The 21786-nt window shown below is 39.2% G+C and overlaps 1 protein-coding gene across 13 annotated transcripts in view; it reads left to right on the plus strand.

Moving 5' to 3' along the window:
- PARD3 (par-3 family cell polarity regulator) overlaps positions 1–21786 on the plus strand; it is a 441795-nt gene that overhangs the window by 329869 nt on the left and 90140 nt on the right. For 12 of the 13 annotated variants that reach the window (XM_064395692.1, XM_064396060.1, XM_064395762.1 and 9 more), the window contains one exon: positions 13525–13779. In XM_064395692.1, coding sequence (XP_064251762.1) covers positions 13525–13779 — 255 coding nt within the window. Of the gene's footprint in view, positions 1–13524; positions 13780–16666; positions 16758–21786 lie in introns of those variants that run through there. The other variant, XM_064396453.1, reaches the window with a different exon arrangement.

Here is a 21786-nt window from a genome sequence, read left to right on the forward strand (position 1 = left end):
ACCTATTGCTTTTGTCTTCTGGCTGTTATTGATGGTCTTTGCTGGAGACAGACATCCCTCCAAACAGCAGGTTCTGATATCTTTGTTTCTCCCTCTTCCATACACTTGCATTTTTCCTTCAATTTAATTTTTTTGTTGTTTTGGGCTTCCTTTTTTTTTTCTTCTTTTTTTTTTTTCTTCTCATTCTTTTTCTTTCCATTTCAGCTTTGTGTTCATTGCAAAATATATTGTCAGCAAATCCAAAACCTTTGCCTGTGGTCTTCCCTTCTTTAGCATGTGTGCCAAGAACTGCATGTGCAGTTCTTGGCACACATGGCCAGGCCATACATGCCAGTGATCTTCAGCCTTGGACTTCCTTTAGCAAAGAAACTTCTCCCTGACCTGAGCAACTTTACTCTTTGTACTCGAGTAGCAGATAACAGAGGAATGAACGAAACATACCTCTTTGTGAAGTTTTTAAGAAATTCATCTGAATCCAGCATGCTTCACTGCTGGATAATGCTTAAAAGATGAAAGTTGCAATTCTCATGTAATCTCATGATTCAGGGTTGGTGATCCATCTGTGGGCAAACAGTGCTTATGCTGTAATCCGCCTCTAGAGGCACTTCTCCTCTTGGAAGCAAAGTCTAGAGGATATTCTCTCTGTTTGGTTAATACACTGATTTAAGAGCTTTACTAATGTTCTATAAATCTCTGTGTTACCATAAAAGTGTTTTAATCTTAGTATTGTATTCTTCCTCAACTTCCACTGAAACGGATGCAAAATCAAGTGCTTAAACACCTGTGTTGGGAGGATCAGTCTTGAGGAGATAAGGAGAAACCTTTTGGGAGAGAATTAAAGCGTCGTGCTGGTGGAAGTGCTGTGACAGAGGCCTCGGAGGTGCTGGGAGGGCGATAGAGCGGTCAGATGGGGCCCTGTGGAGCCGGGGGCTCGCTCTGCTCTGTGGCAGCAGCTGTGCGATCGCTGTGCCGTGCTTGCTGAGGAGTTAACGCGGCAAGCGATGGGTACGCGCATGAGAATAGCTCCCGTCTGGACCAGAAACCTCCTGCCGTGCTGCTTTCCCCCCCTTTCTCATTCGGAAAACGCGACCTTTTGTTCCTCTGGGTTACAAAGGGAGCTACATTTACACGACTCTGCCGTCGCTGTGCCCCAAGTGCCGCCAGTTCCCGGCGCGGGAGGTGCCCGGGCAGCGGCAGGGGGAGCTGCGGGCTCGGCGCTGCAGGCCCGGCCCGGCCCGGCCCGGCCCGGCCCGGCGGGACCGCTCCGTGCCCGGCATCGCCCGGCGCCGGTGTCAGCTGGGGACAGCCGTGCTGAGCGCCGGGGATGGCTCTGGGCGGCGGGGGATGCCTTTGGACAGCCGGGGATGGCTCTAGGCGGCGGGGACGGCTGTGGGCGGCCGCGGAGGGGCCGATGCTGACGGCGCTGAGGCGCTGCGCGGGGAGGCGGGTCAGGCGTCTGTCCTGCCCTGGCAGATTTGCTGTAACTTTCGGAGCTCAGGCTGACAGCACTTTTTTTTTTCTTCTTTTTTTTTTTTTTTTTTCTTTTTTTTTTTTTTTTTTTGGGTGCAGATGTAAACAAGCTGCGCGTAGAGTGGGTGTCGTTCACGCGTTATTTGTCCTAATTTAGAGGGAAACATTCTGCCTGTTCATTAATAGTTAAAATAGGACTGATTTTCTTCCCCCCCCCACCCCAAAGGATTTGGTTATTCCATAAAATGCTTCCTGTATTGTATTTTCCTAAGGGTATATGGGTCTTTATCTCCAACATGTAATAAACTTCTCTTCATCCTTCTCTAGTACCATTAAAGCCACAAGCCCTTTGTTGTAAAAGTATACTAATGAATAGAAATGTTACAAGAACAGAAGTCTTGTGTTTTCCCTTCATCATGCATCATCCATTTTAATTAGACGAAAGGGTGGTGAGTACTGTGACAAGAGTCTGGAATTAAAATCATTAATTGATGTCAAGCTGACGAGAGACTGCTAACATGAATTTACTGACAGCAGGAAAGAAATTAACCTTATTACTTTATTTAGTACATTGGGACTATTTATTATTCTTTCCTATGTAAGTTCAATGTGTTCTGTTAGTGGTGATAAAGACAAATAATTAATAAAACCTACATTGAGTTTTATTACCTCCTATCAATGACATTGGGATGAAAACCACATCAGTAATTTACAAAAAACAAACCCACCACATCCTTCTAATCAATGTAACTCATCAAAACTGTTGCAGCAATATTTTTGATATTTTAGATGAGTATAACAGGCTATGCTCTCTAGCCAAGTAGAATTACAAAAGTGATTTGATTTAAAACCGTGCCTTAGTTTCTTAATGTCAGTGTTGCAAAAAATGAAACATATTTTCTGCAGCAATGACATTGATTGGAATAACTGTCTGGTTTGATCATCATTGGAAGGTCAGACTAACAAAGATGGGTTTTAATGTTAAGCATCTTTATTCTTTAGATGAAAGAGTACAGCAGTGTCTTACAGAATGACAGCAGCATCCTATAGATAATTTGTGACCCAAAGGTCATAATAAAAGAATAGAGGGAAGGTCATCCTGTAGTAAAGGCCATCTGGAACTGTTAAAGTATCAGATGGAGTAGGGGGCTGAACAGCAGGACAGTCTTGGTGTCTTTCCAGATTTCCCAGAGAGACCATAATATTTTTATTGGAAAACCCCAACTTTTTTCCCCCTTAAGCAAAATATTTTCATTGAGCAGTTTCATCTTGCTTTAAGGGAAAAAAGACAACATGCTATGATAAGGAAAGGATTTTTGTTTCTTACAATGTCTAAGAGTTATCTGTGTTTTTGAAATAAAGATTCAGCTTTACTTTTACTGCTGCTGTATTTTGATGCCACTTAACAGTTTTCAGAAAAACTGTTACATCTAAAACCATTATTACTGCAAACATTCAGAATATAAGTAATTAGTGAAGTTTTCTGTTAAAACTTTCATCTTCTTCCCTTCCTGTAATGGAGGAGAGGAAAGATTCCTCAGTGATCAGAAAATCAGAGCAATATGTTTCTCATTCTCACTTATTTTGTGATGGGGTCTGCTTGTCTCAATTTTGTGGAGATTTGTAGCATTGTTTTTGGCATTGGTTTTTTACATAGTGGATAAGGGTGCAGGATATGAAAAAAAAAAATCAATGGCAATAATTTTTGGAAGAGAACATAGAAGTGAAGCATGTGAATATTGAGCTTTGGAAAAGTATTTCAGGCCAATTCCACTTCATAAAAATACTGACTTTAGGAGCTATGTAAATTGAAGCCTTTCTAGAATAATAGTTACTGGAATAGTTTTTCAAACAAAACACTACATATTCTCTAGCTACATATTGTAATTATAGAGACTTTAAGACATCATGCTAAAAACATATTTTCTCTATTATTTTTCTGCAGTGATTCAGCACATTGCACTGGGCAAGGTCTAGCCAAGTCCCTTGCAATATATTGAAAAAACATAATTTAGGTGAGCTTTATAGTATTCTGTCTTATAAATTAGTTTAAGGTGTCTTGTAGATCATATAAATTCACTACTCTCTTAGACATATCAGTTCAAAGTAAGAACACTAAAATGTTTCACTTTAGAATGCCAGGAACTTCAGGCTAAGGCAGCAGCATGTCCTCTGATGTCATATGAATTCTCCTTTAGTGGCAGTTACTGTGGCAAAGACTTATTTTAGAATTAAAATAGCTGTATCAGTTACTAACTTACTGAACTTATTCTTGCTGAATTGAACAGAACTGAAAACCTGTCAGGTTTTCCACAGTGCACTACAGGACTCTGTTTGACAGTAAAACAAGGCACTAATCCTACTCCTTTTTCTAATTCTTAAATGTAGCAGCAAGTATTTGACTAGCCAGAAAGACACCTAATGATGCATTTGTAACAGGCAGATCCATCCTCCCTCCACACCACAGCTGCAACCTTTATTTTGTGACCAGTTTCTAGAAGAAACCTTTTAGGAGTTATGAGACAGCTGGCTCTGTTTCTGGCCATGCTAGAGATTTGTGCTCTCAGTATTGTGACCCCGTGAGGTTTTAGAAGTGAATCCTCAGAGGTGTTGTAGGTGTGAATTTGAGGGTCCTGAGCTAAGATATTAACTTATAAGCTATATTCTTTATTGGTTTGGGGTTTTTTTCTCTTTTTCTTTTCTTTCATCTTCAGTGTACGAGATTCACATAATCCTTGCTTTGTTGTGAGGTTTTTCACTGCTTTTTTTATCACTTCATACTGTTTCATTTTCCATCTTCCAGATTAGGCTATTTTATACGTAGTACTCTAGAAACACAGAACAATGGACCTGAGATAGAGCTGGCAGCAGAATTTTGTGCCCACTTTTGTTGCTAGACTTCAGCTAGAGGAGCATGGCTGGTGGATAGGCTCAGCTCAACCAACTGGTAAGAGTATTGTAGCTCGACCTCCAGTTGCTGCCTGCAGTACCTGGGAATGACTGATTTGATTCATGGTAAGGTGTATGGTACCACTTGAGATGTGGTTTGCCTATGTCATTTGCTTCTTGCACGCATGGGAACAGCTGCTCCTTACACATCTAGCTACAGAATTCAGATGTTACCCACCAGTGCTGCTTTCTGAAATTGTTCTCCAGTTGAGGGGAAAAAAAAGTACGGGAAGAAGTGGTCCAAGCAAGTCTGCATGGAGGAGAAAACCAGAGCCCTTAAAGCAAGGAGGGAGGAAAGGAGGAGCTTGTGTTTTAGCAGTGCTGTGTTTCAGCAATAGTTGAATATCATGATCTTTTCTTTTCTACTTCCATGCAGCAGAAGAGCTAAATAAGAGATTAGAGCTAAGATAATCTAATGATGGGGGACCTGTTGTCATAGGTGTAAATATCAACCTTTCTGATTGCAGTTTTGTTATGGAAAAGAAAAACTAATTTCCATTTTACTTTCAGACAGCAATGATGTTCTTGGATGAAACATGGGTCCCAGCAGGGTAACAGTCTCGTTTGCTCATTTGGGTGATCCTCCACTGCTGGTGTCACTGATCCTTGGATCAGACATGAAAATAAGGACAGAAAATTTCAGTCGAGGTAGTGTTTGTTCTGGAGACAGGAGGATTCCTGTGTACTTGCAACATTCTCCTTTGGTTGAAACATATTCTTTCAAAAAAGCACAGCAGGCAAACCCTCCACCCTGAAATGTGGCAGAGTGTTAACTGCAAAATAGGCTGAAAGCTCCATTGAAGCGTAAGTAAGATAATTTGCAAATTTTTTAACCCAAAATAAGCAAGGATTTTCATTTGCTTACTGAAACATCCAAGAAAGCAGGTTTGAAATACTGGCAAACTTGCTGACATGGACGTGTCTTCACTTTGTAAAAACAAAGGGTGAATCAAGAAGGTCAGGTGATAAGGAAGGATGGGGGTGAAATATATGAGATTCCACAAGGTTAGAGGAAATAATTTTAATGTCTCCTTTAGTTTCATCAATGTCACTTGATTTCAAATTGGTGTTTGCACTTCACCTGCTCATATGCATAATATTTACTTTCTCTCCTGCATTTTTTCATTTCTTTACGTCTTCATTTGTATTTTGCTGCCTTCTTTAATAGCCTTCTTTAATATAACTCCTTATAAAAATGAGCATAATGTTCTCTCCTTAATATATTAGGGCACTTAAAGTAATCACCTTATCACCTTTATCCTTCACCTTTTTTTCTTTTTTAACTGCAGCCCTCCTGGGTTGTAGCTCATTAAACGTTTTTGAAATTCTCATGCATCTCTTCTGATTTGAGGAGGGGGGATCTTCAGAGAGACAGTAAGTACTATCACATATTCTAATTGGCAGATAGGCTGTGATTGTTGAAGGAGAAAGAAAATTAAGACTGTCTGATTATGTAGATACATTTCTTTAATTTAGAGATGATGGGCAGCCTTTTACATGAAAAAAATGTAGTCCTTGTTAAATTTCTCAGCTGTTATAAAACCAGTACGTAGGAAATATATGTATGTATAATTTCTGTGTAGGTGCAGAATTACAGATTATTAAGAGAGACCATGTCACTTTTTCAAGGTAGTATCTGCAGGGTATGCCATTCCTGCAAGATGTTTGTTTCACCCTGGGTTTTTGTTTTTTGGGGTTTTTTTTCTTTTCCTTAGTTTACAATAAACTCTACAGCTTCCTATGGCAGTCTTTTCCACTGTCTTTTGTTTAGGAAGTTGTCCTGCTCACAGTATCTTAATCATTCTTGCTTCAGTTAAATACCTAACACATTATTCTTTTCCTCTGGTGTTTGCAGACTGCTGTTATGTCCCCACTCTGTCTTTTTCTTTCCCAAACAGCTTGTTGTTGCTGACTCATATATGTTACTCAGTAGAACTTCCAGATCCATTCTTGAAAAAACAACTCTCAGATTTTTTTTCTCTACTTTTGATTGTTTATTTATTTGAACTATGTAAATTACCTTCTAGTTGCTGTTATTTAATTCTTTTTTTGTAGTCTACTCTGTATTTCAAGAATATTTGAAATCTTAATCCTTTCCTCCAAAGTTCCTTCATCTGGGTTTTCTGCAGATTCAGTAGTGTCCCAATTAATAATGAAAAACCCTGAGTAAATTCAGAGTGATCCACTAGAAAATATGTCAATCTGTCCATTCTGGTGACTGTGAATCTATTCTCTAGATACTCTGTAGAAGCAGCCTTGTTCAACCTATTGCATTTATCCCATAGTTGTTTTTCTTAGCCTGGGACTGTTTCTGCTCTGTTCACAAGGCCATTTCCCATGTTTTAGACGGGAATCTGACTGACTTTAGCCACATCTGTTCTTGATAACTCTATGGTGGCTACTGCTTGTCCCATTATCTCCTCTGTGCTTACCAGTAGTTTACTTAAGAAGGGATTGAAGTTAAACTCATGAGTCTTTAATTCTCTTGCTTCTCTGAGGTATGTTTGACTTTTCCTAGTTTTTTAGTATTTTAGCTGTCCTCAACAAGTTCTTCTAGTTGCTGAAAAAGTCTGAGGCTGCCTCAGACAGTTGTGTGTGTCAGATTACTTCAACTATCTTAACCAGTTTCTAGCTACTTATTTTGCTGGTATATTGAAGATAGTTTTGTTATTGGTGGTAGTCAATTATGCTGGTCATCTGCTTGCAGTCAACCATTTCAGTGAAGACAGATGCAAAGGGAAAAACCATTAAGCCTCAGGTCTCCTCAGCATCATCTGTCAATATCCTTCCCTCCCTGCCACGCAGGGGAGCAACCTTTTCTTTGCTCTTCCTTTTACTGCTAATGCAATTACTCAATGATTTATTGTCATCTTTAAAGCTCCCTGTTACTTTTATTTCACATTATGCCTTGGCCTTTCTGATTTTGTCCCTGTATGCTTGTGCAAACTGACTACATTTTGCATGTGTTTCCTCATGTGTCTGAGGTCAGAGGATGGTCATATTTCAGTCAACTTGCCACACATGTGTATCTATAGCAGATAAGGCAGAACTCTTAATTTTTTTTTTAATGACTTCAAAAATTTGAGTCTCTAGCCTTTCAATTTAAAAATTATATTTACATAGCAGTATTTTCTCACTTTTTAAAAAAAGGCGTTTAAGTTTTGAATGAAATGGGGGGATATGAGGAAGAGGAGGTGTCTTTCCTATTTACAAGCTATGGCTGTTGGTGGCCAGGATTATCCATAGTGCACAGTGATCTTTCAGAATGATTTTCCCAGGAGAGCAGATGGCTCTGCTGAGGGGTGGTTATAACTGTGATAACTGACTAGCTCTAATCATGGCAAGAAAAGCTAAGTGTCATATGCCGGTTCAGAGTGAAATCACAGTAATGCCTATAATCAAGGTACCCTCATTAGAAGGGTAGTTGTCAGAAAAATTCTGCTTGGGTCCAGACAAAGGTCAAAGAAAAATACAGGAGAGGACAAACTCCCATATTGACTTGATTGCCAAAAATTAGAAAAAGGGCCATTAAAGCCCTGAAGGCAGTTGAGAAGGTTGGGGGAGGAACAGTGAGACCTGGTGTGCTGTGCCTGCAAGGTATTTTTCACTAGCAAAGAAGGAGGGGACAGATTTGACAAGATCTGGCTGCTGGCCAGTGCACTTTCTGACCTCTTTATTAGAAACGATATCTGGCAAAAATTGGACTGAATGTGTTCATCCCGCTGGACTAACTTGAACAAGCTGACTGGCTTTCTAAACGTGTTGTTGTTTTTCTCTGTTTCCAATCCATCATCCCAGCGCATGCCAGTCTGATGGTAGAAGAGCTGAGAACTGGCAGCCGTGAATGGCTTGTCATTAAGCTTCTGTCCTTACACAATGCTGTTTCTATCCTTAATAAACATTGTCAGCCATCTCACATATGTGGAACTGCAAGCGTTCAATACTGATTTTGTAAATGAGCGAGTCTCGGTGGAAAAGACGAGGGTGTGGATTATCACTTGGGCAATAGCTGAATCCTGGCAGCAGCAGGAGGATTAATTGAATTGACCAAGCAATTGCACACCAGAAACAGCAGCCAACTTTTTTTCTGCTCTTAGGGGAGGACTTTGCTGCCATTGCAGTGGCAAATGTAATGTACTAGCCATGAATATCCTTCCCATGCTGTGTTCATCAATTAAGATAAGTAGTGATTTTTTTGCAGGGAACTAAATCACTAATATGAAAAAATCCAAACAAAGGAGACTGAAGGTCCCAGGGGATTTGGGATATATTTATAGGATATATTTATATTTTACTTCCAACTTTATTTGAAATAAGGGTTGATTTCTTTTGACAGCTTTGCTTATTCACTTTTACCAGCAACAGCTCATCCAGCTCCATGGATTTGACTTTTCTGTTGCTGAAAAAAGTTAAAGTATAGTTCAAAGAACTGCAGTAAATGTTTAGATCACGGTGGAATTGAATCCCAAATTAGTACCCATATATGAGTTACACAGCTAAATGCTCTTTGTGGTCAAGGAGGGGCTACTCAACACAGTTGGGAGAGCTTGGAGAAGGGTTTGGCTTCACTTTAAAATGTCCTTGTTACAGATGTTCAGCTGAACTGAGTGTTGGACCATGCAGCACCTGCCTTATGTGACTGAATCTTGACCAGCTCTCCTGGGAGTTCAAAACATACCTTGATACCATATAACATACTAAATTTAGGTGTCTAAAATGGTAGTTGCCTTCATCTAAAAGCTGAATATCTCTCACAGTTTTTAAGAAGGGAACAAGGTAGCTGCTGTTTCCTGGGGAGAGCCATGCAAAAGCTTTTGCCTTCTTTTTGCGACCACCATTTCACGTGCATAGGAACTGCTGTACAATGGGTATGTCTGTCATTACTGGATTAGCTTGCAATGAAAAGCTCTTCTAACAATTATAGGAAGTTCTGAAGCTAACAATATTGTCATTTGAGGCAGTTATCATTAGCTTTTGAATTGAATGGCACACAAATGCATGAGGATAGTTTATACTGAACATTATAATTTGAGTCTCAAAAGTATGACAATGTGTTGTTGACATTTTCAGTGTTAACATTTCAGCAGGAAGGGTTTAAAAACTTCTTGGGATAGCTTTTGTATTTTTAAAAGTTCAGTTTAAATAGTGAAACATTGATTAGCAGTTTCTGCAAAAACTCTTTGACGATGAAAAGAGTTATATGAAAGTTAAACATTAGCATTATTATTATTATTGTTATCAAACCACCACAAAATCCTTAACACTGCCATAAATCCTCAAAATTAGCTGATCTGAAATCTCAGACATAGCGTTTTTATTGTGCCATGTCATGAAGGAATACAATTCAGTGAAGACAGCTTAATACACTTATCCACATGATGAAACCAAAGCACTGTGGTCAAACACTTCTCCAGATACTGGATTTCATTAGTGGGGGTGTTGCTGATTAGGGCTGAAGCACAGAGTGAGTTCTAGGTTCTCATCTGTGCTGCACAGTGTGTTTACATAACCATTTTAATCTCCCCCACAACAGTCTGCACTGGCATTTCCCATATACATACTTGATGTGGTGTGCGCTAACAAATGATTTAGGGTGCATCAAGCATATACACACATGAGCACACAGAGGGGCCAGCATAAAATACAGCATCACATTAAGTACAAGTCCTTATATTAAAATATATTCAGAGTTAAAAGCTATTAAAATTCAAAAGGGATAGTGCAGTATTCTGCTGAGAGCTCTTAATCTTTTCAAGAATATGCCTCCATTTTTTTCCCTAGTCGTTTGGTTCCTTCAAGCTGAAAGACTTAATGTTTAAATGTAGTATGTCCTTGAAAAGGCAAACCCAAACATATTTTAAACAATATTCAAAAATATGTTAAGCAATTGAAATACCTATACTCTTGTCATGTGAAAGTGCTAGCATTTTCACACTGGCTTAAATGTAAAGCACAAAAGAATAATTAAGAGAAAAAAATCAGAACATTTTGTGTTTCAGTATCGTCGGATACCTTATACCTTTAATTTTAGTGTTCTCTTTTGTTAAATGTTATTGCAAACTGTTACTTGGTACTTTGTTTATAATTAACAGGAAGATTAATGTGTTTAGACTCTGATTTTTAATACTATGTATGTGTATTAATACATTGTATTAGCAATTGTAGAAAATACTCTAAAAAATTTCCTGGTAGATGTGGACATAATTATTTGCATAACACTTCAGCAATCAGTTCTTTCCCACTTGAATGGGAATAAGTATCCCTTGTGGAGCCATGCACAGGAAAACCTGAATGCTCTGGCTGCAAGTGGCTCAGCATCCAAACCATTAAGGAGCCAATAAGCAGATGCAGGAGAAAAGGTGGTTCACATGAAACAGGGCACACTCATGTCTGCACCTGTGGGGAGTGATGGGATCTTCATGGTCAAAAGTCACACAAGGTCACTGCCCTCTCCCATAGCAGTTTGTGTAACAAAGGCAGATATCACCTGTAACCACCAGGTAATTCTGTTTTATAAGCACTCCAGGTAACAATGTTTTCTTCTGATTGAATTACACTATGCCACATTATTGTTACACTGCCTGATTTCATGCACGGAAATTTTGGTTATCTAAAATACATGAATTTTTTTTCCTTCAAATTAGTGTCAGTGTTTCCATATGTGATGATAAATTATCCATTTAAAGGAAAATTAAAATTAAAGCTACCAATGGCTAAGTAATTTCTGATTTCCATTGCTTCTCCCATTCAGAGGACAAATATCAGTAGATAAATACATTTCTTCACAGAATAAATAGTACTGGACTACAAATTGGGATGTAAACTACAATGAGAGGAGTCAACAGGTGATTTTCAAACCTGCTTTTCCTCCTACATAGATACCTTCCAAGTGATTAAGACTGTAACAGTTCTGAATTTACAGTTTTGGGGTATTGGAGAAGGTAAAATATTTTATTTTAAAATAGACCTGCAGAAACCCCGTTTAAGTTTGAAATGAGTTTTGCATTTAAATTTGAGTCCCTCTCCACTGTAAATTAAGCAAAAAACAATTCCAGTCTGATATTGCTGAAATTGCAGAGGAAAGTTCTCTCAGCTGACTAGTGTTATAGTTTTCACTACCATTTTTCCCTATTAAAATAAAAAGCAACCAATAAAGAAAAGAATTTTAATATTTGCAAAATTAAAAAGTTATGTTAGTTTAAAATGAACTTTTTAAATTTATTTTTTTCTTTTCACTGTGACTGAACATGGGGCATGTAAATGGATCATTGAACCATCAATGTAGGTGGCTCTGTCTGTTGAAGGTAATTTGGTCAATTGGTTGTATCCCAAATCACTATCTGTGGTCAATACTTTCAGGATTTGTGGGGGAAGACATGTATGTGTATCCATGGCATCCCTGTATTCCTTTATTTTTTATGGTATTTTTGTAGAGGAACAGTTTGCTTGGGACTCAGTCTGAGGAAGAGCCATTTCTGATATTCACATACCAGCTCAGGGCTGGATTCACATGCTTGAACACAGATGACTTGTGTCATTTGGGCTGTCACAGTCTCTGGGACTCCAGCATGACCTTCAGCATTTGCCCAGCAGCTGCAAGTCCATCAGGATTACCTGAGGATGTCAGGTGGCCAGAGCTGCTTATTTTTGAGCAGCTCAGTCAAGACTGGGTATCCAAGCTCCTGAGGAAGACCTCAGCAGCAGCATCAAGAGTGTCTCGAGTGACTTCTTTCATTCTCTGACACATAGGTGGTTCCTGACTCTGGAGTCCACTGCCAACAGCTCCTGGCCACCATAAGGGGATCCTGCACACATGGCTGCTCTGAGCTCTCCTACTGCTGGCACTAGGATTTCATGACTTTATCTGCAGTCTGAATCCCACCCTTTGTGTATCCCCTTTTGTTCATGCAAGTCTAATCTTGAAAATTCCCTAGAATGTCAAAGTTACCTAACTTTAAGGTTTTTCTAGTTTCAGAAGAGTCGAGGCTTGCTTTCAAAAGAGACAGAGGCTTTGAGTAGGCTGCTCATGTTGAAAGTTGGTGAACAAGGTGTCTTTGGAAATGGCACATAGCAGAGATGCATAGAGCTGTAGTCTGCATGGATGGATGCTGTCACTTTGTAGCCATGGCTGTATTAGATGAAAAAGGAGCACATTTTACTAATGGAAGGGAGGAGACAGCTTCATTTTGTGATGATAGAGCATTAAACTGGTCTGGGGTGACAGTGTAAAGGAGGGGGGGTGTGGTCAGTTTGCTGTGCATATGTGTGTGTGCAATACATCAAATTTTATAAAATACCAAAGAGACTTCGAAGCCCAGATCAAATTTTTGTGATAGCTTTATGTGCTTTTGAAAATATGACCTCTGCTCGATTTGTGCTTGTCAGATTCCTAAATGTCATCTGTTTCTATCTGTCACTTTTTATCATACAGCTAAATTAGTGCACATAGATATAAATCCTGTCCAGTATCACCTTTCATTTGTGACTTTAACACTTTCTGAGAAGATGCAGCCTGCTTTTGAGAGATGCCAGATTCAGTTTGTTTATGTTTTTTAAAAAGCATGCACATCTCAAAGGAATCATACAAGAATCTGCTTCTGCTGTTTACTGCATGCATGCAGATATAAATATATCCATGTGTCCTATCCCTACACAGTTTTTAAATTATGAAGAAAAAAAAAAGAAGTATTAAGCTAAGACTGTACATTAAAATTCCTCTCTAAATACATGCATTAGAACCATTAAATCTGGTAAGTTTTGATGGAGTACAATATGAATGATGTCAGGCCAGGTAAAAGCACAGGCATCCTAAGAAGCATGAAATGATAGATTAACTCTGTTTACCAGCTAGTCATTATTTAGCTGATAATGAAACAAAAGACAGTGCAAACTCAGATGTACTCCTTAAAGACCCAAGTTGATTATTAGCATTGTTTCAATCTAGGCTTCAGTGTCGGAGGTAAACTTGAGACCTCATGGCAAGCTGAAACTGGAAACCTTCACTGGTTTCCATTAAGATAGGCTACCTAAAGTGTCTACTAACTGCTGCTTTCAGATTTCTCAGGGGGGACATCCATCGGTTTCAACTTTCTTTTAACTTTTCAGAATCCAGGCGAAAACTCGAGAATTCCGAGAGAGGCAAGCTCGGGAACGCGACTACGCGGAGATCCAGGACCTGAGCCGGGCGTTTGGCTGTGACGCGGATCCGATGTACGCCGGCATCGCCGCCTATGACTCTCCCAACAGCGGCACAGCAGCGCTGAGCGCCCGGCCCCAGAGCCCGAGGGAAGGGCACACGGTGGAGGCCTTGTACGCCCAAGTGAAGAAACCACGGAATTCAAAGTCTTCACCTGTAGACAGGTAGGTGCCACACCTCAATCAATGCAAAATCCAAAATCTCCAAATCTGCCCTTGTGTTGTTTCTGTCATGGGAGATGGTTGTCCACGTCAGTTGGAAAGGCAGTGCTGCATTTTTATTAATGGCTTTTTAAAGCCTTTATGTAGAACAGTATTGAACTCGCTCAAATAAGCCTGTTAGAGAATGGGACAGGAAAGTTGTTTTCTGCAGAGCAACTACATTTCTTCTCTTTCTTCAGATGGTTTGGAATTTTGGAATCACTGTTGGGTATTGTTAGAATCAAATTCTAATTTTTAACGTAATCAGGTTTATTTGTCAAAGCTCTATAAAAAATATATTTGTGCAATACAACATTTCCAATCTATTTACAGCTGTTACAAAATCTCTAGAAGGTTACTGTTGTTATAGCAAAAATGGGTTAAAGCTTGCGTGGATTCTAATCCTACTGTAGTTCTGAACTTCAGTCTAACAGGCTGAGATTTTTTATTAAGTATAGACAAGTGAGCAAATTCTAAGCTTCATTCAGTATTACTTCTTGGGCTGTATCTTATGATTTGTACTCTTCCTGCAGTTACATTATCTGAACTGTGTCTTGCTTGTTTTTATGCTGAAACTGGGCAAAATTCTGGTTTCTGTTGATGGAGTTCTGAGTTCATTTGAAAACCTGATGCTAAAAGAGGAATGTAAACTAACATAAAGTAAAAATAGTGAAAGGCAGAATTCACAGGGTTTTTTATGCTTTAACAGTGAAAACACACCTGTTTTCTTGGCTTTCTATTGTAAACTTGTAGTTCTGCATTTTCTCACTGTTACAAAGATTAACACTAAAATCCTAATGCAAGACATATTGTTTACTCATTTGGAAGTTATTTATTTAGTTCAAAGTAAAGCCATTCATTTTGTTTTCTACCTCATTCTTTCCAGCAGAAAAAGATTGAATTTTCAGTAAAATCAGCAAAGCAATGTCTTTGTGTGCAGTGTTTGAGATCTGTACAGCTTCTACATGAGCAGTGGCATTCACCTTGCATATTCTGTTCTAGGTGGTAATGGAGTAATTTGTATTTCAGCCAAATGTCTAAAACTCTTTGAGGACTGAGAGTATTGTACTTGACCCTCCACTTGATCTATTTTGGAAATTTTCTTTACATAATATTGATAAATATACATCCTCTAATATTACAAATAAGAAAATCTCAGATGCATTGTGGAATGCGTACATTTTTACTAAAAATTGGTTGCATAGCTGCATTTTTATTTTCTCAATCACACTGTTCTCCTGCATTGTGTAAAAGGTCTACTTTTCATAGTAAATAATTTATATATTGTGGTATGTATATGTTATTTCAGTGAAGGAAGCAAAATAATGTTAAAAGATGACAGCAACTGTGTCCTTGGAATTTTGTATTCCTTAGCCTTATATTGCTGGCACTGGTATACCCAGGTGCCTGACATTTCAGCACTTTTGTGCCTTTGGAACTCAAGATAGCTTGGTTGGATATGTCGGCCACGTGGTGACTCTCATGGCTGTTTTTGTTAGACCAAAGGCAGTGTTTCATGCTGGAGTTGAATGGCATCAATGTCACATCAACAAAAAAAAAGTTCTTTGATACAAACCTGGCACGGCAAAATAGGAGACCTGTGTGACCCAGTTAACTCTGTGTGGTGGCTGATAAAAGAGCCAGGAGAGAGTGAGCAAAGTGGAAGATAATGGAGTACCAGGGGAATCTGATGTTAATCAGGTGGGTAGGACTGAAGAGCAGTGCAGTAGTTTTGTACATTCAGGCTGCTCCTGGAGCACAGAGGGTCCTGTCTCTCACAGCTGGATCATGCTGTGACAAAAGGAAAGACCCAGCACACACAATAGGCCTGAACAAAGAGATAAAATGCAAGTAGGGTACCAGAAATGGGGCATGAAAAACCAACCCTAGTCCTGTGATAAAGGGGGCTACATTTGACAAGAAACACCCAGAAAGAAATATTTAATTAAAATGTAAAATTATTATTATTTGCTATAAGTGTACTCTGAAATACCTGTTCAGGGGTTTGAGGCATGAAGGTCTGGGGTATAGGGTTTTCTTTCCTCTCTCTCCTCACATCTTTATCAACAACCAAGCTGTGGTGATGGTGAATGCCCCTGGTTCCAGGAGACCTTCTGGGACCTTCAGTGATGTGCACAATCTCAGGTTCAAAATTACCTCTCCCAGAAGCTGTGTCTGTACTTTGGGACTAGTGCTGAGAGAGTGTGTCACAGAATCATGTAACAAATAGTTTGGATTGGAAAGGATTTTAAAGATCACCTGGCTGGGCATGGAGGAGGTGTAACAGCTGTGAGGGAGCAGCTTTCAGTCATCCTTGAGGTGTGTGAGGGGCGTCTGGGAGCTTGACCTTTGTAATGTTCAGTGTGAGAGCCTGGATTATTGCTGAGATACCTTCCCAAAGGCTGCTCTGTCTTTTACAGGCTTTATCTTAGATACACTAAGAAAGCATCATCTGAGCATTTTTCTAAGAATCAGTTGTCACCATGTGAACCTGAGGTGCTTGTTAACTCTTTTGTTTCCTTGTCTGTAGAAAACCCATCACCTCACCCCATGTGCATTGCAATCTCTTTCTTGCCATCCCTTTCCAGCAGTGATACCTTCCTCTTCCACTTGGCATCACCTGTGATGCCCTTTTGACACCAAGCATGCAAGTGGCTCTGCTCAAGGCTCTTCTCCATCTCTCTTTTCTGCAGTCTGATTTATTCTGATGAGAATTTGATGAGAAATAGTTGGTTGCAGTTCTGCATCCTTAAAATATTGTGTACATGAGTGTTCATCTGTGGTGAGTGTTATTTTCAGTGTGTTTTACTTCTTCTCCCTCCCATCCTTTCCTTTCTTCTGCTTGTTTCAGAGGTTACCCGAGTAGAGACAGTTGCTTCCAGCCTGTGTGGATGGAAAGGGAAATCAGTGTGTTACCCTTGTGCTGAACTGCCAGGAGCTGGTAATGGCCAGGCTGTCTCAAATCTTTAGCACGTTGATATTAAAAGCAGCATTGTTTATATGGGAAATGTTATTTCTATTGAAGTTTGGTGCTTAGTGCCAAACAAAATTTGACATTTAAGTATGTCCAAAAGGTTATTTAAAAGTCTGTTATGAAGGAGCCTATAACAAAATGTCCCATAATAGTTTGCATACCATTGCTGAACATTTATGACAATTTTTTTTGTAACTTGCAAGAGAATTACTGTGGCTGTGTGTGAGGCCTTGTCAGGGTTTGTTTTCCTTTAATATTCCCTCAACTTCTCTATTACTTTCATCAACACATACCACCAACTGTGGTAAGTTTAACTGTATCATGGCAAATAGTGAATAGCAAAGTGGAGGCCATGTATGTCAACTGCTCATCAGTGTAGACAGATAGTACAAAATGGTAGGAAGCACATGGTTATTCCTTAAATTTTGTTTATCCATTTCTCTAAACAGAAAGTAGCTCATATAATGTCAAAATACAAGCAAAGGAGGAAAAGATATTAAGTCACTCATTGGAGACATGTACAGCTAGATGTGTGTAAGTGACAATGTTTTACCCAATGGCTAATAAAAAAATCCAGCCTGTAAATAGTAAAGGCTACTCAAATATATTCTTACAGCACTTGAAACTGGTTTAGAACTACTTTAATGCAAATTTGTATTGCATCAGAGTTCAATCAATATTGGGTATTGGTGGAGTTTAGAGGGGAAAGTGTTGCTTTGTTGGTTGTTTTGGTTTTTCAGTGATTATATCGGTTACAGATGTAACACTAAAAAAGTTGTTTTCTGCTCTTTATCCTAGAGAATCAAAGCAGATAGTCTTTCTTAACAGAGGAGTTTATTGCTCAGAAGAAAGGAAGCACTAGCAGTAAATAAACAAACAAATAAATAAATAAGTTGGAAGAGATTGATGATCAGCCTAGCTCCATATACATGAGCTGCCCTTGTGACATCAGCTCCATCCAGTGCGCTGACAGCAAATAGAGACAGGCTGCTAAGAAGTTTTTCACTTCTATGTTAGGCATTGATGGAGTGAAGCAGAGGTGGAATGTATAATCTTATGTTTATTTCACCATGTGGGAAAGAGGTGTCTCAAGAACATAGTTCTTGAGAATAAGGCTTTCAGCTTAGCTGAAAAATGTCTCTAGTATGTTTTGCATTACACAGAAGAGAAGCTGAACGACTGATCAATACTGCTTTTCATGTAGATGACAAGGATGCCATACAGTGGGGCTTTATGGCAATCACCTGACATCCACAGCTGAGCACGATGTAGAAAGACAACTCCTAATGGCTGTCACTCTTTAATCATTTCCCACCAAGAGTGCATTGTCCTGAAATAAAATTGAAATAAAATAGGCACTGTGCTGCTGTAAATCTAAATAGCTTGAAAATAGTAGGTTAGACTCCTCCAGCTTGCTGAGGACATTTTAATGGAAACATAAATACCATAATCATATGCTTTTTGCATGCATTTTGCCATTAAAAGAAAAAAACTTCATTTTAGAAGGGAGACCTTTGTGAACTGGTTTATTTTCTATCAGAAGTGGAATCAAGTTATGTCAAAGGAATATCTGGGAACTGAAAATAACCCCACTTCCTTTAACTGTCATCTGCTCAGTGCAAAGAGGCAAGATTTTTTTTTCAGGTCGGGTCACATACTTTCCTTGCTTCTTTTCCAAAAAGAATGGGAGAACATTTTATTAAGCTGTTAACTTTGATTCTCTCAGTAATATCTTTGTGCGTAAATTGGCATGAGAGTAATGAAACCTGGAAACTGCATAGAAACACTCTGATATAATAAAAGAATATGTAAAATGTGAAATAAGCAGACCCTGTCTTTCTAGTGTATATAAAATAACTCTTAGCAATAGCAGAATGGGTCATGAAAGCTATGAAATACTATATTGCTGTGCTTGGATAAATATTTGTTAAAAAAGCAGGCTCTTGTGCAGCTATATTAAACTTCTTTATTAGTAGTGTCAGTCACAGGAGTGTTCTTAAGTCTGTGGGATCATTTATGCGTAGGAGTTTGAGCTTACTGCCAGGCCCACCAGAGATATAGACAGGAGTTATTACTTAGGGTGATGCATCCTGTAAATGCTAGGATGTTTCTCAGAAGAAGAGATTTTTTGATGGTTCTGGAAGTTGACTTGAAGAGCACTTTCGTGAAGGGAAAGGCCACGGCACTGCAAACCATCTATCCAGTGACATTTAAAACCTGCAGAGCTGTGCAGAGGGCTAACAACCTATATTGGATAAGATTATGAGTAAGCTCTTCCCTCCTACCTCTGTTTACTTCTCTTTGCTGATTTGGAAGCGTTTTCCTATCTCCTGGATCCCTTATGCTTCCTTGTTTATCACCCTCTGCCATCAGAGCCCTGCGAATACCATGCTACAGGGGAAGGAACCACTCATGCAGGTGAGGTGAATATGTTTGGAATACTCAAGTTGCAAGTATTTCAGAGCAGGGACCTTCTTGTTTTGCAAACGCCATAAGTAATTGGTAATGTTTCAGAAATTAACAGTCACAGGTTTTAAATCCTTACCTTCCAGTCAGTGTCACTCTTTTGTGGCATTACGAAGCTTCATTCCTGTGAGAACCTGACTTCTGGAAAGGCTTTCCTGGCCTAGGAAGTGGCACATATGCCATTATGGAATAATCAGACTCTCCAAGGCAACCTGCCTGGAGAGCAGTGGGTTAATGAACTGTTTGCAGTTCTTTAATGTGTAAAACTGAAAAAAATACTTGGAAGTCATTGTGATATTTTTCCTCCTCTGTCTGTTATAACCCAGAGAAGGATTAGTTAGAGCCTCTGTGAGACTCTTCATGGGGTTTAATTTCACTTTAGTGCTAACACATTGGGGTTTTTTGTTTCTCTACCCTTCATCCTATAAGCCAGTAATCCTTGCCCCCAGGACTGCCTAAAAATTAGCTTGGTCTCTCATAGACCCGTATATTTAGAACCCAATAGACACTATTAGCATTGGCATTTTATTATCTTAGGTTGGTTGTTTTCTTTTGTTCTTCCATCTTGATAGAATATAAGACAAGTTTTAATATAAATTCATGAGGATTTATGTAGGCTCCCTATTGTGAAAGTATGCAACTGCACTCCCCTGTTTGGGTTACCACTTTGGTGGAATAAATGGCAGACTTACAGTGAACTCTATTCAGGTCTCCCGTTTTAATTACTTGGAAGTCCTGGCCTCTCTCTGAATAGATACCAAGCACTGATACTGTTGTGAGAACCACGTCTCTGTCCATTTACCACAGCCTCACTGAAACCCTGGTGGTTTCTCTTCCCCTCTGCTCCGGCCGGCTTGCCGTGCAATCTGAAGTGTGACAGCTATTTGTTTGTTTTCACAAAAGCAGCTGGGGTTAGTACCTCTACAAATGGTTGCAGTGGGCAAATGCACAGAGAGATAAGAGAGGTGAACTTCCCTCTCTGGGTTACAGGACCAGGAGGGGAAGAGGGGCCCGCCCAAAAGTGCCCTTGGTGCCCCTGCTCTGGGAGACTGCGGATGCACTCCCGGTGCTGGAAGCTGGGAGTATCTGCAGAGCTGGGGGTTTTCAGTTCCTTTAAGTGCAGTTGAGAGACTGTTCATAAAAGGGGGGTCAAAACCTGTCCCTTCAACACAATATATTAGTAATTTAAATATTTTGTAACTGAATCATGCGTAGTATTTTTTGTTGGTAAATTAGTGCAATTTGCACACAGATATAGATCAGTTGGGTATTTTGTTGCTTGGATTAAAAAAGAGAAAAACTTTTACTTTTTTTTCAGAAGGTAGAAGTTAATATTTAGTTTTAAAAAAAGGAAAAATAAAATATAATTATATATCCCAGTATGAAAAGCCATGATGCAAAAGCTAGAAAAGGCCATGTCTCAGGCATCAAATGGTTATTGTATGGTTTGAGATTGCAGTCCAAAAACCCAGCTGTGTACATAACGTGCACATCTTTTTTTCCCACTAATGCCATCAATGCAACTTGAAGTTCTTCATCCTGAGAAAATTATGGGGAATATTTGAGTACACAAAGCTGAAAAAGAAAAGGCTTTCCCATTCATTAAATCAAGTGTTTTGATCCTACCAGTGTAAACTGCTAAAATCTGTTCTTTGTAAGTCCTACTAACCAAAATTTGGATTGCAAACTGATGTTGTGCCTCACTTAAACACCATAATTTAATCAGTTTAATTTGTTGTTGCTGTTGAATGTGGCCCTTTCTAAATAGAATACAAATTTATGATGTTTTTGTCTTTTATGTCCCTCCAGTCAACCCATCTGTTCCTCTTTGGTGAAGGATTCAGGCTTCTCCTTTCCAAGCATTTGAAGAGCTAGGGGTTTTTCATTTTCCATTTGTCTGGTTATGGGACAGGGGTGCACAGGAAGAGCTTGGAGAGAGTCCTGTGTTTTCATGAAGCCTTGGCTTTTAACTTTCTTAAATTAAATATGCAATTTGAAGGTAAATCTTTAATGTAGTTTAATGCATATACAGTAAAATGTTCTTCTTATGTTGGAGGGTTTGAAAGGGTTTTCCTTCTTTTCTATTTTTATGAATGATATCTCCTTCACAGATGAGACAAACTATATTTAGCTACACCGTTTATCCTTATGGCCAGCCTTGTTTGTTTATGTGACCCACAAATCATCCTGCTTATGGTCAAAGTACTTTGTCACTGGAGGAAGTGGTGGAGTCGAATTGTGGAGAGGAATCCTCTGCAGTGAACTTCAGGAAGGAAAATAGCATCACTTCATATGGGTTGCAAGGGGAAGTGGTTAATTCCTTTTAACATATTGTAAACTCATTGAATGAAACATACCACACTGGCAGCCCTGGAAACTGAGAAATTGCTGAAAGATCTCATTTCAGTTTGTTCTTGGTTGGAAAGCTGAAAAACAGTGCTTTTCCACTCATCACTCAGAAAACAGTGTATATTCCTGCAGCCTTGTACTTCATGATGTATTGTTAAAGAATTGGTTTATAAGGTGTTTGA

The sequence above is a fragment of the Passer domesticus genome, chromosome 1, assembly GCF_036417665.1.
Source record: "Passer domesticus isolate bPasDom1 chromosome 1, bPasDom1.hap1, whole genome shotgun sequence".
NCBI lineage: Eukaryota > Metazoa > Chordata > Aves > Passeriformes > Passeridae > Passer > Passer domesticus.